Source organism: Channa argus, chromosome 13 (genome assembly GCF_033026475.1).
Source record: "Channa argus isolate prfri chromosome 13, Channa argus male v1.0, whole genome shotgun sequence".
In the NCBI taxonomy this organism is placed as follows: Eukaryota; Metazoa; Chordata; class Actinopteri; order Anabantiformes; family Channidae; genus Channa; species Channa argus.
In genome coordinates, this window is record NC_090209.1 from 21,235,665 (window position 1) to 21,254,016 (window position 18,352).

The window sequence follows — 18,352 nt, forward strand, 5'->3', positions numbered from 1 at the left end:
GGAAATGAGATCTAAGTACACACCACACACAAAGAAAAAATACACATTCTTGCAAACTATAAAAATATGGATAGAGTCATAAATTCTCACTTAACTTCAGGGAATGCATACATACTGTATTTATGCATTTGGCTACACGTTGCAGCTGGGGAAAGCCAGGACCAGTCCAAGTCTCCCCTTTTTTTTTATGCTTCCTCTCTCTGTCTATCCCTTTGGGGAAATTATGCAGGATAATGTAGAAAGCAGTTGAGCTTATAGAGATTTGCACTTGTTGTCTTGGAAGGAGAATAAAAAAAAGCATCGCCAGTATTTACTTTTACTGGGGTTTGACTGAAAGGAAAGAGGAAATAAACTCAGCCGTGCTGGGATAACGTCCAGTGAGATCACAGCAATGTAAACAAGCACTTCTCTATGCATTCAGCCATTTGTTTTAGTCTATATACCATCTGTTGGACACACATAGTTACTGCCTTAACAATGTCATATGAGTACAGCACGGCAGCAGCAGGGAGTTATTCATTCGTGCATTATCAACTGATATATGGGTTATTTTTATTTTTGTTGATGATTTTAAAAAAAAATCAGACAATAATGTCTATACTAATGAAAATACCAGTGTGACATGCTTCCTGTGGCACCAGCCCAATGAAATAATCACTAATCAGTGTTATACAAAAAAAGAACAATAGTAGATAAAGTTGTTCATCTAAGCTGGGACATAGTTTAAAGCAGTTACGATATACATTTTTTAATATAAATAAATATAATTTTTTTTTATGAATTAGTGTCAAGTTTCAACTCAAGAAATTTAAATATAATTTAGTTCCTTCACAATCTACTCAGTGAGGATGCATTTGTTTCACTTCAATAAAAGTAGCACTTGGAGGATGTTAATGCCCTATATAATCGTTTTTTCCTACTCTCCTGTATGATCCTGGAGTCACATGCTCTGTGCTCTCTTTAACCCCTGCAGCTGCAAGACATTGTGATCCATGTCACATGCATCTGCTCAAGAATGGATTAATATTCCTGTTGGAAAACGAGCCCACGCATGAGGTACAGAAGAAATCCATACTGCATAGTGGCATTAAAGTTGTCACTGAATGAAAACGCATTACTTCATTTTGTCTTTAGGTAGAGAATGCTTTAAGAGTTTACAAAAACAAGAAGCATGGGAAACCCATGCAGTGGAAAGAAATGCCAGCCACCCTTAGCCTCTGTGTCAACAAAAAATAAAGTAATCAACATTGGTAGGTTGAAGAGGGATTGGCTGACGGGAGATTGGCCACTGTTCGTTTCTTCCTGCTGCCAGTTTCTAGCTGTGGGGAACAAGTGTGGGATGTGTGGTTCACGACATAAAAAGAGAAATCTTTGTGGTAGGAAATTGCCAGTATGGAGTGAAAGAGTAGGATTTCATAGTTCACTGAAAGTGAATCAAAAAGGGACAGAAATGCCACACACACAAAAAAAAAAAAATCCAAAAAAGGCCCAAGAAATGCATTAAAAAAAAAAGTCTCTAGCTGTGCTTGCTCTGTGTAAAAAAAGGCAATCCTCATATTTTATACATGAAGTTTATGTTATGGCAGCAGTTGCTGAGCTTGTTCTGGCTTGGGGATGGTCATGAGAAAGTGTGCTGTCTGCGGGCCTTGGCTTCACACACTGGCTCTCCTGTCACGTGAGGACCCATTTTGGGTTCTGACGCAATGCTGACAGAGCATTATATTACCCTGTTCTATGAAACATGGACATTTCCAGGGGTTATCTGGTAAATGAAAGGAAAAATTGTGACACCCCTGAGCAGAAGAGAGCGACAGTTATCATGGAATCTCAGCTGTGTTTTCAGAAGCCGAATAATTGCACTCAAATGACTATCTGTTTGTTGTGGGAGGGGATCTATAGTGTTTCCAAACACAAGCAGATTCATTGAAGTCGGGCTTCCTCTTTGTCACTTGTGATGTATCCCACTAGGGCAGAGGTCATAAGGGACCACAGGGAGAGGGAGGGTTGGCAGGGGGGAAAACGGTACATTGAGGAAGGAAGGAGACACTGCATTATCATTTGTCTTTACCCAAATAAGACGAAGAGAGTGCAGTATCAGACACGAGGGGGCACGTTGTAGACGGGTGGAAAGAATTTGAACTTGAAATGCGAAATGATCCATTTCACCGATTCATCCATTATTTTAGCACGGCACTATCGCGGGTTGTTTTTCCGCTGCATCAACAGTCCACTTCTGCTCTGTGGACTGTGCAGAGCGAGAAAAACCAAGAAAGCATGCGGGGCAACAAGGAATTAAGCAAGAAAGGAGGACAAAAGTGGAGGGGGTTTGGTGTTGTGCAACAGCTTGACATTGATCAGGGTTGTTGAATGATGACGCGGCAGTCTATTGTCTCATCTGTCTGCAGTCTGCTGCTTAGCCTCCTTTTTTTCAATCCTGTCTCTCCTCGTCTATGTCACGTATCCCCACCCAGAAACTTTTGTTTTCAATTTGTCTACATACAAACTGTGTTTCAGACACAGAGCTATGAAAAAAAATCTAAACTACTGTATAGTGGCCTGAAAAGAAACGTATGTTAGTAATCTGTGTTATTTTCATTGCAGCTCAGACTGAAGTTTTATGTTATGACAGCTCTGAGCTCTGGTGAATTCCACGGCCTTGTGCTCTTAATCAGTTTACTGTACAGACAGTGATGATGGTCTTGTGTTTGTTCCTAACATTTATGTTTTCCCATAGTAGATTTAAATTTAATGTCACATGCAATAGATGAGAACCTCTGGGATGATGTGAATGCTCGGCTATATTTCAGGAAAAGGTGATGATAAACTTGCTGATAGGAATAAATTCCACTACACCTCAAAAGGAAATAGTGATGAGTAGATTGCTGTAGATACAATGCAGTGCATTTTCATACTGTGCTGTAAATTAAACCAAAAGTTGCCGACTATTATTAGCATGTCACTCTTTAACAAATAGCTCTGTCAAATTTGGGCTCATTGTTATGTGTCCATAAGCTGTCAGCAGTTAGGCAAAAGAAAGATTTCCCAGATATATTTCTCACATGGTTTGAGTTAAATAACCGCCGTGAGGCACGGCGAGTTAAAACCCAATATTTCATAGAAAAGCAAAAAGGAATGTCCAAAATATGCATACGGCTTTGTGTTTCATATCCATTTTGTGTTGTTTTTCTTTTCCCATCTCCTCCTAGTCTGTAAACCCAGCAGTGCTGAGAGATCTTTAGGAAACAGTCAGCTGCTTTGACCTTGAATCAGAACCAAACGGGTTGAAGCGGTTTTTATGCCGCATATGATGGAAGCAGCTTCCCGATGACCTTAAATATGCTCCAACTGTAGCTACATTCTGAGCTAAATTGAAAAGACTAATTTTTTTCCTGTGCCTGTCATTAATTGTTTTCTCTGATGCACTTTGCAATTTCCTGACTTGGTACTGGAGACATGTATTTACTGTGTAACTATTGCTGCCTTGTAACTGTACTGTAGCTCTGATGTACTGTCCTTGTCAAGTTGTATTTTCTTATCATATTTTGTTTCATTTCATCAAGATGTTTTCTCATTTGGTTTTGTTTTAATTGAATTTGCCTTGGTTTTATTCCCTAGTTTGTTATGTTCTAATGGTTTTCCTTGCCTATTTAAAGCACTTTGAATTGCCTCTGTGCTATTTAAATAAAGCTGGCTTGCCTCACCTTATGTCAGCTCACTCAGATTTATCTCGTGACCTGCTGAAGATGGCCCGACCCTTGACCGACCAATTAAAACCAAAGTTAAAACCAGCTCCGAGCTGCAAAAGTAAAATGCACTCAAGCATTGCGGCATCAGTGTAATTTAATCAGCGTGCTTTAAAAATGAGCAACAAGCCAAATAGAGTTCAAATGCAAAGAATAAAAGTTTCCTAAGTAGGATTTTGAATTAACCCCTGTATGTTAAATATAGTAAAGTATTTGACACTTTGCTTAGAAGCAAAAAAATCTCACACTTGTTCTACCCCTGTATTAAAGTGGTATAGCAACGCACCGTGTGTACTATAGGAGCTATTTATTGCACTCGTGTCAACACAAAAATGCTGTTATTATTATTTGCTAAATTAAAAATAGTATGGTAATAATAGTAAGAAAAATATTTTCCTTATTTTAGTGTATGGGACTGAAACTGCGTTAACACTCGTCACACAGGTGGCATGTTATGATAGAGTGGAGTCGCGACTGCTGTGCGCTCTGTGCTGCCTTCAGTCTGGCTGAAAGTGTCAGTGCTGGGTGTGTATCCTCCCTCTAATCCAGCCTCTTCACACAAAACACTTCTTGAGGAGCTGATATGAGTGGAAATAATCCATCAGATACATTTCCGGCTCATACAATGGAAAGTATTCTTATTCTTTGCTGCTGTAAGCACAAATACTATTGACTATAAAGAACCTTTAATACTACAAAGAACTGCGTAAAGTACTCAGACAGCTTTTTGAAAAACAATTTTGTAACCATTATTTTTCTACTGCTAACACAGAAGAGTTGAGTTAGACTGTCTGCAAGGAATTTAAGAGGTTATGATGTAGACATAAGTAGTATCTGGTACTAATTTCCTGAATCGTAAAAACATTAAGTAAAAGAGAAAATGTGCAATATTATTTAGAGCGGTTGCTGCTCTGGGTATTCTGATAATTTTGTGAGGTTATATCTGTATGGTTTTACAAAGAAACATTTTTTAACAGTGTTTTCTTGTCTGAAATATGAAATTTAAATTGATTAGATAATGCAATCCACAATTTGTTATTCCATCTAATTTCTTGCTCTTCCTAATGTTTCAGTTTTGCTCCGCTATCAAAATCCCTCAGGTCTGATAGGAAAGAATGCGGCAAATTTGTGGTGAATGTGGGTCAAGTTTATTGATGTTGGAAGCTGATTGTGACATTTTGAAGTTGGAGGATGAGGCAGAGCTGAGGAGCCTACACGTTTAAAGTTGGGACAGAAGAAAAGCCCGATTGTTTCTGAGGCGGGACCCTCCCTGGACTGTGTGTTTGTGTGTGTGTGTGTGTGTCTGTGTGTGTCTGTGTGTGTCTGTGTGTGTGTGTATCACCATAGCAGGCACAATATCTCTGAGAATCTTGTGGCACACAACTGTGACACTGCTGCCATTTTTCCCACTGCATGCTGCGAAGTTGATCAAGGAGAGTGTTTGCCAAGCGCTGCAGCATTCCTTTAGGTTTGTGCAATTGCCTCGCTCCTCGTTGTTTCTTTTTTTCTTCAATGCAGCTGAAAATCCAGTATGAGGACTGTATTCATCCAAGTACAGATCCAGTCATTTGTGACAGCCCATGGGCTCAGACTGCTTGTGACTATTTGCTTTTCCAGCTGTTTCCTAGACTGACCCAGTGAGTGGGAGAGAAGGTGGTGTGTATGTGCTCGGAGGTTTGTAGGTGGGGAGTGGGAGTGCTGGGGGTGGTAGTGCCCCCCCCATCCACACACACACACACACACACACACACACACACACACACACACACACACACACACACACACATTATATAGGCTGATCCACCTCTGAGACACAAAGGGGTGGCCTAGATTCCAGCACATGTACACACAGGCAGAGTGCTTGGAAAAAAAAAAAAAAACATGTCATGCAATACCCTGTATACACAGACACAATTTCTTTTATCAATTATTTTACATTCATGTTATATGTTTATTATACACTTTACTATAATGTACCAAAGATTAGACAAGCAGATATGAGCTGCATAGACCCCACAGCTTGAAATGGGATTTATGCGTGTGGTATCTTGAAATTATAGTGGATCTTGGTCAAACCATTTAGCAGTTTATGACTATAATTTATTTCTGTATAACTATTCAGCGTAAAAATTGACATTTTTATATTTAGGCACTTAGTAGAGAGTCTTACAAACTTATTATCACAGTGATTGTGGAGATACAAATACATAATACAATTGTGATAAATTTTGTTTGTGACATACCTTTGGATTAATTTGGGTATACTGAACACTTTACAATGTACAACCATTCTTTTGTGTATGTATTATAAATGAATATATGATATGTCAGGATACAATATAATACATAATAGTATAATAGTAATCTTATATAATATATTGAATATATTTATTGTGTAATAGTAAAATATAATATAGGGCAGGACGAGTGGTTAGTGCTGCCGCCTCACAGCTAGAACGTCCCCGGTTTAAATCTCGCTGGCTGCAGGCTTTCTGTGTAGAGTTTGCATGCTCTCGTTTCCTGAGTTTCCTCCTACAGTTCAGGTACAGGCTCGTTAGGTTAATTGATGACTAGAAATTGCCTATATGTAAGTGATATATAAGTGAATGGTTGTCGGTCTGTGTATGACGTAGTCTCAGAAAATGACAGCTGCAATACGCTCCAGCCCTCCGAATAGTCTAATTTAATGTAATGTAGGACAGGTTATAGTACTGTATGGCTTATGATGCATTTTACTGTACGTGTATGTACTGTAATATATAGAATGGTATAGTATAGTATTGTATGGTACAGTATACTTGAATTTAGTCAAATGTAACACAGGGTATTTACAGGTATTTACAGTATTTGCATTTAGGGTTTAACAGTATATAGTATAGTATAAAAGTAGCACAGTGTAGCATTCAGTAATTGTAGCTCTGTCTAATGTAATTGATGTAATCCGGAGGCATTTTCCAGCTAAAAGTACAGAGATATATATAGAAGTTTAATGGCATTTAAATACATGTACTACCAAAACTAGGACCAAAAGAAGCAAAATCAGTGAAGGCGTTCTTTAATGTAGTGTATAGAACATGCCAGTAAGGTATTAGGCCGGTAATGCTGTACAATTCATTAGAATTTAGTAAAGTTTGGTATGGTATAGCCATAAAAATTTCGTATTTATGTATGTTCCATGTAGCAAACTGTGATGATCTTGTTAATGTAACAGAAAAAACATCAAACTCTTTACTGCTTTACAACTTACTACTCCCGTCAGAGAAGCCAGGAATAAACTGTTCTGAGACATGCAACAGTATGAGTTGTGAAGTAATTCACACTGCCTTTAGAAAGTCAAGAATTTGACTTACATCATAGTAAAGTGGTGGTTTATCCCATATCAGACAGTGAATGAGACAGATCCCAGTTCTTTCCAAAAAGGACTCAAAGCTACTGATAAAGTTGCCTTTTTACATCCTTCAGACAGGGGTTTGGGCAAGTTGGGCTAATTTGGCCCAACTGTCTCAATTTTTGTCTGAAATACAACAAGTTATAGATTAACAGTTGGCTTGTTGTCATCATGGACCTTCTTGCACTGAAAGGTCATAGGTTGGATCCTTGTTACAGGCGTATTGCCTAAAGTCTAGGAGTAGGTGTGTCATTGATAAAAAAAGAAACCCTAGTCCAGCTCCTCAGGGCTGGCGCTGTGTACTGGTCCATCCATGGAAATGACAAGAGACGTTTTTAAGGAGAGAATCACATCTAATTAAAGAGTGGTAATGTGCTGATTGAAGTGCTATAATAAAACCGACCAAGAGTGACACAGTCTAGCGCCACAGGGCCCTATCATTACCTCTAAATTCTTCCACCAAGTAGACAAATTATCTCTGTGTCTCCATGTTCACATTATGGACACAGACAAATTGTTTAGTGGGCTAGTGAAAATGTTTTCCCTACCCTCTTTTGTTCTTGGTAAGTGTTTCCTATCAGTCACCAGCAGTTTCCAGGACAGAGGGGTCATATATATTGTGTATCCGTAAATCTTAAATAATTTATTATCTGAATTACAATGTTACATTTACCATTCAAGTGAAACATTGCTAAAACACGAATGTATACAAACAAATTTGTAATATACGTATTACAACTTTGAAATATACTTTGTATCACATCTCACTAGAAATAAGGGCAAGCTACTTATAACTTTGTTAGTTTAAAGCTAGTTCTAAAGCACCAGTGTTCAGAATCCATGCTCTGAATAGAGATGCTACAGTCCATTATACTGTTAGCACTCACGTACTGTTAAACAGTGTTCAACAGTGTCTCACATAACAAATATTAAACATTTGCTCAATTATTAAAATTCACAAATTTGCACTGAAAAAGTCTGTTTCTACTTTTTCATCTTCAAAAAAACCAACAAACACAAAACAATGAATTACGGAGACAGATTTCAGATATCAGCTCATGCTGCTGCCACCACCCGCGTCGGATCACAGGGGACACTGCCTTTAAAAGTTCTTCATAGTAAAAAAATAAATAATTAAAAAATTACAACATACCTTAAAGTTAGTGACAGTCTTGTATAAATACGCATTATTCTCATGTCTCTATATCAACTATCATTGAAGTATTCTTGCTGATTAAGCTTAACTAACTACGTTCCCTGAACATCCCAAGCTACAGATTAATAATGTTAAATTAACTGATAATGTCAATTATTATTTTAGTCTAATAAATGTTTACTATAAGGCTGCCTGCAACGTCACGACACACCCCTATATGGTGCGGAGACGGATGGAAACTCAACCCAAGACTGACAACCATCTCGACCAATGGGAGCGGACGCTTTTCCAGAGTGGAGAGCTGTGATTGGACACCGGGGGAGATCATATACATGTATAGATATGCCCGACTGCTAAACCGTGGGGGCGGGGCTATGGAGAAGCGCTGTCCATCTATGTTGATACAGATCTAAAAAGCAGGACTAACTCTGTGTGTGTGCGCGTGTGTACACTGCTCTTCTTTTGGACTAATGTAAGTTATTTTGCACTTTGCTTCACCTCTGTGAATGTCCCGTGCAGCGAAAAGGTGTTGTGAAACTATAAGTTGTTGGGGTTTTTTGTTTTTTTTTGGGGGGGGGGGGTCTCTTTCTTGTTTCGTTTTGCTGAGACGTGCAGGCCGTGGGGTACACGCGTTTTTCATACCCCAGCAGCAAATTTGAGCTGTTGTTACCGTGGCGCTAGCTGCTGCGAATGCTTCCCAGCGGGCTGCAGTATTTTGACACGCCGCTGACACAAACCATCCAGTATCCAGTCAGCATAGGCGTAATGTCATTGCGGAGAGGCCATTTCCCCCGCCGCCACAGCGTAATGTCCACGCTGTGTGGAAATTAGAGGACATTTTCGTAGTGTAACTGCTGGCGTTTCGCTAGCGTGCGTCCGCGTAGACGAAACGGGGCGAATTATTAACGTGTGACAATTGAATATGGCCGTGTGCGTTGGCAAATGCGACGCTGCAGCCCGTATAACACGTTTCGAACACGTATCGTACGTGGGAAGCCTCCCTTACTCATGTGTAAACTTAACGTTATGGTCCCGCTGTTATTCCCACGTTTTCTTGGCGAGGTACGCAGTGAAGGAGGAGGAGGAGGGTGGCAAGGAGTATGAACAAATATAACCCTTGGAAGTTTAGGTTGAAATAGGTGTTGCGTTCTGTGTAAGTTGTGTGCCGAATGTCTCCGGGGAATGTGGACGGATTAGCCCGGAGTGTGAGGTCCTATTCCAGGAGAGCGAGACAACTATTGAATTGCCAGATTTATTGAATGACGTTTGACGTAACATTGTGTCCAAGCTGGAAATAACGGGACGTCACCCAGTTCCCACTCCCCCCTGTTGACCGTTAGATAGCCCCTCCTGATTCACTCGTGCTTTCTTCTCTTTTGACAGTTTTGTTTTATATCGAGGGGAAAAAAGTTTTTCAGCGTGGGGAAATTTTTAAAAAGCAGCCTTCAACTCCACTACTGGCTCGGAACATTTGGCGACCTGGCTCCAACACTTGGCCCCCCCCTCTCTCTCTGCTACAGCACAAAGTGAAGGTTGATATGCCACATCAGGTAAGTTAAGACATTAGCCACTTGCTTGTTTTGTGAAAATGTGTAACGCATCAGAGACTTTGTTAGCATGCAGGCTAGCCGCAGCACATTAGCTAAAAGGAACCTTGCAGTTTTTCTCTTTGATTGCTCGCTGCAGTGTGTTTACGTGCATCGACGCCACATGGCAAGTTCACAGTGCAGATTCATATCACATTGTAGCGCAACTTCTGTACCAGCCTCGTCCTGGTTGTGTGTCTGTGTGTGCGTTGTTATTGTTATAGGCGGGTGCTTCCCTCCACATTCCACATGTGTATGTTTGTCTGCCTGCAGCAGGACCAGCGCGCAAATCCCTGCAAACCGAAATGGACGCGGCGACACTTAAAAGCTAAATTAACATGTGTCGATGGCATCATGTGTGCACTGACAGGTAGGTGGGCATCGTGATGTGGTTTAAGGAGTGTTAGGTGTTACAGGTCTTCCTTCCTGTAGGTAGTCTGTGTCAGATGTGGAGGAGGCTGCTCCTCATTGCAGGCGGAGAAAGACAAAGGGACAGATTAGCATGGAGCTGAGTGGAGCAGAATGGACCCAGATAGACTTCATTAAGTTAACTACAGCTTGATGAAATGTTGAGTGACTCTTAGGAACCACAGACAAGACTGGACAGTGTGTTTAAAAGTTAAAGGGGACATATTATGTTTATTTTCCCTTTTTTCTTACTAAAATCATTATTTCAATGATCTACTAGAAAATATCTGCAAAACAAATTTTCCTCAAAGAACAATTTTTTTTTTTCAACCTCTATCTGAAACACTCACCTCTAAACCAAAAAAGACTGATGTGAAATCGGGAAGATACTAACAATATCCCGTTTAGAGGTTTCCATGCCTTTTTCCACAGGTTCATACAAACTTTTATGTCTTTGTCACTGGATTAATATTTATGCATAAGCTCTACAAACTGTAAACACGCACTCTGATCTGACCTACAGAGCCAAGTCAAGCATAGATTGAATGCGTAGATACAGAGGTACACTGTAAACAGTAATTCTGTCATTCCCAAAGCACAGCAATTTATGCCATGTAACACAACAAATATTGTGACATAATGTGTCCTGTACTCACGGTTTCCGTGAATCTTTTCACTTTAGCTTTTTATTATTCCTTTTTATTTTTAATAGTTTACACCCTAGGCAATTATCAGCTTGTTTGTTTGGAAAACATGTTTTCTAAATACTGTAATTAATATTGTAATTTATTTTGGGATATGAGGACACTTTAGCACAGGTTTGTCTCTCAAACACAGTCATGAAATACGAGTAGAAAGGAATTATTAGCAGAACTTTATTTAACAAAGGATGTTAAATAAATCAGGTTTTTGCTTCTTCTGCATGCAAGATACAAATATTATATCCCCTGCTTAATGGTGTAATTATAAAAAGATCTTTCAAGTTAATAGAGAAGCCTTACTGCCATAGCTTCTAATAAATACCGAAAATAGCAAAACCCTCCCTAAAATAAAACTTTATTTATGATAAATGGCTATACATAATGCACAAAGTAGGACAACTATAACATACAATGATCATGTTTTCCATTAGGGTGAATGTTTTTTGTGTACCACCCTGTTAGCTGGTCATCCTGATTTGTCTTCCTGGACGATGTGTTGTCTTCAGGCTCTTCCTGGACTGAGGCATGACATCCACTCACATCCTCCTGTTGTGAACTTTTAAATTGTGAGTTTGGTGCGAGTCTAAGAACACCTACGACTTGGTGCACCTTTGAAATTGTATCCCACTAGGCCTGTGTGGACTTATGGGTGGTACAGTTCTAATGTATCTGCTTCTTGGATCTGGGAGAAGAGGCACATCTGACTGGGTTGTTGAACCACATGCTTTCAGACGTGCAGCCCACAAATAATGGACTAGGTTGTTTTGATTCGCAGTGTGTGGATCACCCGGAGTTCTGCACGTAAACACTTAAAAGGGTTTGTAATTTTCCCCCTTTATCCTATTATGTTCTACATTGTACGCTATGCGTTTCCCAGGTAACGTCTACTATCAAGTTAGCACAGTACAACATGCAGTGGTAGGAAAAGACATTCTGTCTTGTCATATTCTTTATTCTTCATATTGACTAAAGAGCCTTGCTGTAGTGGAATTTGTGTGGATGTGCCGCTCATATTTTCAAATTATGCTTTTCCACAGTGGCCATGGCCTGTCATTAAGTCATATTTGTGTTGCGAATTTTCAGCTAATACACTTCACTTTGAGGCTGACTTTTAAACCAGTTCTACGCTACAAACAGTTGATAGTAAGTTTGTATTTTAAAAAAAAGTTGGGGATCAATCCTTACTGTGCAGTATAGACATTTATGGATGTCTACATGTTTCCAGTCAGGCTGGGAGTGGTTTCTTTGACTGATGCAAACTTTAAGAGGCTATTTATTATAGTTATGTGTGAGGAAATTATTTTTCTTTTCTCTCCATCGCTAGGATTTTCAGAACAGCATGTAAAAACAATTTAGCTCTACTACTGATTGTATTGCTGCCATGGAATTACAGGGACTGTTCCAGCTTCTTTTTTCTGGTACTGGCACTACAGAGTTTGATGAAGGATGATTTACCTTTTGGTGGTTTTAATGTAATGAGAACTTTCAGATTAGAAAGTTAATGTTTTTGCAGCAATGCGGTTTAGTTGCTGTGTTTTGTATGTTTGATGTTTTCACCTTGTTTTAGCACGTTACGATTTTATGGGGTTGCTGCTCTCTTACTATGTGAGTAAACACACATGCTGCACCCTGCAATAACAGGAATCTCTCACCACTTACCTCCCACAGCTGTCGGTCCGAAAACATTGAGCTCTCCAAAAGTGCACGGTTTCATGTTCCCGGATAAGAGATCTACATCACGCGCAGAATTCATCGCGTCTACGTGCAGTTATGACAGATTTACAAATCAGGATTAAAGGTTGGAATTGAGAGGTTTTTTTCATGCAGGGACAATTACAGTCTTGTTGCTTTGTTTAATGCTTCATCTAAAGGTTCCATCCACCCACCTACAGTATTAACTCAGTGTAGTGTTAGAGGCCTTTTTCTGTAATGAGGTGCTTAGTGGAACACATTGTGCTCAGTAGGTTTGTTTGCGGCCGAGTTATAGGCAGGATGTAAAATGATAACAGATGCATGAAGACTTCAAGGTGCAGCGCATTATGTTGAAAGGCAAGCTAATACTCAGCAATATGGAGTGTGTGTATGTGTGTGTGTTTGTAATTGTGTGAGTGCCGCACATACTCATTCACACATTTTCACAAATACTGACAGGTACATGCGTTCTGTTGCAAATATTCAGTATCATTGTGCAGTTTATAGAGTTTATATAGTAGTCTGTCCTGCTTCCTTTTTGCCTATTTAAATTGATTTTTGCTGTTACATCTTGTTACCACACAGAACCATTGTTCGACTGTTAAAGCTTCCTTTTATCTTATGCATTAAAAGTGTTAGTAGAAGCAGATGTTTATATTAAGATTTGTTGTCAAACACAAGACAAGTCTTTCCTGAAATGGATCGGTCTGTTAAAATCTGACACAGCATTAAATATAGGAGGATGGTCTAATAATTTGAAAAACAGCAGACTAGTAGGGCTGGAGTTAAGACTTTCTCTATGAATTCATCAGTTTTTTTTTTTTTTATTGTTTGGCTAAGATATAATTCTTGTAACTGTTTTTTAGTCTTTAAAAATCTCTTGACCAACCAACAGTCAAAAAAATAATCAACTAAAAAGCCAAAAACAAATCAAAGGAATCCTTTGATCTGCTAAACATATATTACTGATAGATAATCACTTTACAGTATATGTCATAATATTAGTCACCATAATATAGAATATAATAGTTTTTATTCAGTGTTGAGGGTAAAGTGTTGCTAATACATTTGTAAATGGTTGATTGTAGGTTTTGATTCTAATATCAGGCGAAAGCAAAAAAATGTTTACACTTTGTGATTGTAGGTTCTTGAGTGTAGCTTAATGTACAACAATGGCAATTGACCTTTTGAAATGATACTCCAAATCTGCTAAATTCAAATTAAATTGACAATTGTAATAACCTCTTAGTCCAACTTTTTTTGTTTTTGTTTCCATCTTTTCTTTTAACTGCTGATTGCAGTGGTATTTCTATTTTGCACTTCTGAGTTCTCCTGCTATTCAAACATCTCGGGACTCTGGTTCTTTTGAATTTTTTCTTTGTCTCTTAAACCATAGTGTTCGTACTGACCAGGCTCTCTAATGCCTTTTTCAAACAAAACATCACTCCCTGTGTAGTAGAGGTTTTTTAGCTTTTGGAATGGGCCTACCATACACAAGGTGCTTGCAATAGCAAAACGTAAAAGCTTTGAACTGGCTAGATGATATTTCTCATTTGTATTTAATAACTCCGCTTTAGAGAGGAGAAAAACTAACATTTGATATATTTATGACGTTAACATTCTCAGTGTTCAATGTCTGAATCACTGGTGGTGGTAAGCAGGGGCATAGACCTACGCAGGATTTGTTCAGCTTTTTGTGGTCTAGGGTAGCTTAGCACAACATGCACTCTAATGAGGCTAGAGGCTCAATTCCCATGAGGCAAACATGTATTCACCATTGGAACTGAAAGACTATTTGGATAATAGTGTCACCAACAAGATGCAGTGCACTGCCTTTGTATTGCTCAGAAAAAGATTTTAGGTAGTTTTTTTTTCTAGCTGAAATTCAGTTCCTATTTGATTGTGAGGTATTTACTCACAGAAATGTTTTTTCTTTTCAGAGTTTTCTAGAATGCAAGATGGGATGTGTTCAACATGGGATTAGCGTGCATCTGTGCGTGTTTGTGTGTGTGTGGTGTTTTTCCACTTTGGCTTTGAAAAATACACTCATATTACACACATTATTTTATTATTCTGACCTAGTTAATTGTATGTGTCCAGGGAGAAAGAAATAATAAGGTACATTTCCCTACTCCTCCCCACACTCAATTAAACTATATACAAATTAAAATGGCTGTATGTCTACTAAATATATGCTATATAGTTACAAAGCTATCCCTTCAGGTACAGATTCAAGACCAGGTAGCCCTTTTCAAAAATGTCTATCAGCATCCGTTTTACCTGTATGACTTATGTTGAAGCACCGACCCACTTTTCTTTAAGCAGGACCATATGAGGTTTTACTTGGCCAGAGAACAAGAGACAAAAATTACCATAAGTCTAACATTGCAGAGATAACTCAGACAGCATTGAAGTTCAGGTGTCAGTAACATATGCCAATTGTTAAAAAAATAAAAAAAACATAAAAGCAGCACAACAAAGACCTGATACAAGAAACATATGGTAGTGTCCAGGCTAGTTTTATACCTCTAGAAGTAGAGATGAGATTGCTGCTTTAGAAGTTTTAAGACAATATGCTTGAATGGCCAAGTAGACAAAGATGCAGTCAGATGTGACTATTTGAATTGCTAGGTGACTTTTTGCATTGAGTGTAGAACATTGCGCTAGCCCAGGCTATTAGGGAATTTTTAAGGATTCATAGTTAGTTGTCCATAACTTCACAATTCCAAAGGGTGCAAATCTGTAACGTTGCATGCGCAGCATTGTTCCATTTTTTGCAGTGCACCATATTCGATCAGGAGCTTTTCAGAAGTGTAGCTGTTTATTGGGGTGATGACTGTAACCCATTCAGTTGCAAGAAAAAGTGATGGCACTGTTTGGGATTTCCTGGTTTTATGTATGAATTGGCCATGCCCTACAGTCATGAATATCAACAAATACAATATTTATAAGCTGACAAAAGACAGTCATGATCTTTCATGTCGACATTGAGTGCACCCCTGAAACATCCAAAGTAATCATGGAAAAAATAATGGCAGCCCTAGGCTTCTGAGGCCACTAAACATCAAGTCAGGTGTAATGAGAATGGAGGTGTTGTTTAAAACTACTCTGACACTGTTTAAGTAGTTTGTAAGTGAATCTATTAATAAGCAGCATCAGCTAATGTGAACCATGCTTTGCAAAAAAGAGATCATAGAAAACCTATGATCACGAGTTGTTGATTTGCATGTAGCTGGAAAAGGGTTATAGATTAATCTCAAAGACCTCAGATATGCATCAGGTCACAGTTAGAGATATTGTCCATAAATGGAAATGATTTGTAATGTGGCTACTATTCAAGTAAACACCAAACCGAGATAACTAAAGGCACAACACAGAATTTTTAATTGGGTAAAAAAAAAGAACTGTAGATTAACAGCTAAATACTGTACTTGAAGCATTCATTGGAGATGGTTAACATCTGTGTTCATGAGTCAACTATATGCAAAATATTAAACAGACATGTTATCCATGGCAGGACCCCACAGAGGAAGCCAGTGTTCACCAAAAATAACATTATAGCTTGGCTGAAGTTTCCCAAAGATCACTTTGACACTCCAAAGCACTACTGGGAAAATGTCTGATGGCAGATTATATAAATCTAGAATTGTTTGCGTGGCTGTCTGCAAGATGCAGCTCAGAAGAAGCTGGGTGACGGAGCAGAACAGTGACCTTAAACATCAAAGTAAATCTACTATAGACTCAAAACAATCCACCTTTTGGAGTGACCCAGTCAAAGCCCAGATCTCAACCCAGTAGACCCAGATCTCAACCAGACTCAACGGCACTGTTGAGTCTGATCATCAGATCATCAGTCCTATTTAGAATCTGTCAGCAGTCCTTTTAAGTGTAATCCACAGCTACATTAAGTGCTTTCTTAGGGTTATTGCTGCTAAAGGTGGTTTAACTAGTTGTTAAAACACTGTCATAACTTTTTTTGCCATCACTTTGTATTGTGAATGGATATGATCAGTAAATAAAAATGTTTTATTAGCATAGAGATATTAAATTGTGACTTTGGTGAAGATCAGAGGACATTTCATGAAAAATTTATGCAGAAAACCTGAAATTGCAAATGTTGAAATAACCTTTTCTTGCAAGAAAAGGAGATAAATAGATTGATCTACAGTGTATATATAGATACATAAAATTTTTTTTATAGAGCTTCTTTAATTGCTGAATAGTTGCTGTAATTAGTTTTTTGGCAGAATTATTTGCCTTTCTTGTTGTTTTCTACATTGTGTTATTGCCTATAGACAATTTCAGCGCTTATTAACAATATGGGTCAGATTTGCAGCTTTTTTTAGCTATTTAAAAGTTCATTCATTTCAATAATTATTTCATACAGTGTACTTTAGTAGGAGGAAACCCCTCCCCTTACTGAAAAGGCTACAGAGGGGGTAAAAGAAGAAAAGTGCTACCTGATGGGTCAGTTATACTGCATTTTATTTTATATAGCATCCTAGAAACCGCTTGCATCCACAAACCGCTGCTTCTGAGATGTGCTGTGGCACAATTTGTGGAATTACAACACTGACTTGGAAAGGCAGTGATCAGCAATGGCTGACTGCGTCACACCTGGAACCTAATGCAGTGCAACCAGTCCTGGTGGAATTGTGGGGTAAGCATCCCAATTATTTGTTTACATCCCATGGTTAGCACCCAGTTAGGACAGCATCTGCAAGTTAGGGAGTTTCTTCAGTATTGACCCAGGAGAAGATGTCTGAAATGTTTAAACCAGGAAAGTTTGTCTATCAACTCTGACCCACAGAGAAAAAGATGCCGTGAAAAAATTGACTAGAAGTTGGTTAAATTATATTCAGGCAACTCGTCTCTCGCAATATGACATTGTGTTGTACTCATGGTAAAAGGCCTTGAAATTTCACTGTCAAAAATGAACAGAAAACCTATTGGTTTTCCAAGTCACACAAACACAGGCCTTTCAGCAAGAGGCAACCAAAGTCTGTCTTTTTTCACAACTCATTCATTGACTTAGAGTTGGCTTAATTGGAATCAGACCACCAAACTAGATATTTTTTAGAGCAGCCAAAAGTCTATTGTAAACCCCCCTGCCTTCTGGGTGGATAAATAGACTCAGTTTCCATTGATTTAATCTGAGGCTTTTTAATTAGACTGATGCAAGAGTTTAGTTGGATGTGTTTATACTGCTACACTAAAAGCATTAATGTAGCCACTCATTAAAGCTGGGTGTGTGTGTGTGGGTATATTTGAAGTTTTCTCTGGACTTCTGTGGGCAATCAAAGAAATGATGCAGGAAGTGTGACAGACTACTCTTGCTTCTGGTCCAGTGTGAGATAAAAAAGCTTTTTTTGTTTCTTTTATTTTTTATTTTTTTTGCACCTTATGACTTGAAGTACTAGTCAGTATTTTTTTTCTTTTTAAATGAACACAGAACAAATGAAAATATATAACAGAAAAGTAGTGATAAACCACTTATCTTTCATAATTTCTTGGGATTTACGGCCTGCAACTTGAAGGTTTTGGTTCTTTCCCATTTGTCTCCTTAAGCTCGTTTCCAGCAGCAGAAGGCAGCTGTTTTCAGTGAAATATCTCTGATAAATCCAATGCACGATAACTGCCAATCGGCAGACGGACAACGTGAGTGACAAACATAATAG

General features: G+C 38.6%; 1 protein-coding gene across 6 annotated transcripts in view; it reads left to right on the forward strand.

The window, feature by feature from the left end:
* The first annotated feature begins 8,642 nt into the window (after positions 1–8,642).
* Positions 8,643–18,352, forward strand: part of LOC137139379 (vitamin D3 receptor A) — a 72,396-nt gene continuing 62,686 nt past the window's right edge. For 4 of the 6 annotated variants that reach the window (XM_067526538.1, XM_067526540.1, XM_067526539.1 and 1 more), the window contains exons 1-3: positions 8,643–8,759; positions 9,671–9,837; positions 10,147–10,243. In XM_067526538.1, coding sequence (XP_067382639.1) covers positions 9,826–9,837; positions 10,147–10,243 — 109 coding nt within the window. In that variant the 5' untranslated portion in view covers positions 8,643–8,759; positions 9,671–9,825. The remainder of the gene's footprint in view (positions 8,760–9,670; positions 9,838–10,146; positions 10,244–18,352) is intronic. The other 2 variants (XM_067526542.1, XM_067526544.1) reach the window with 2 other exon arrangements.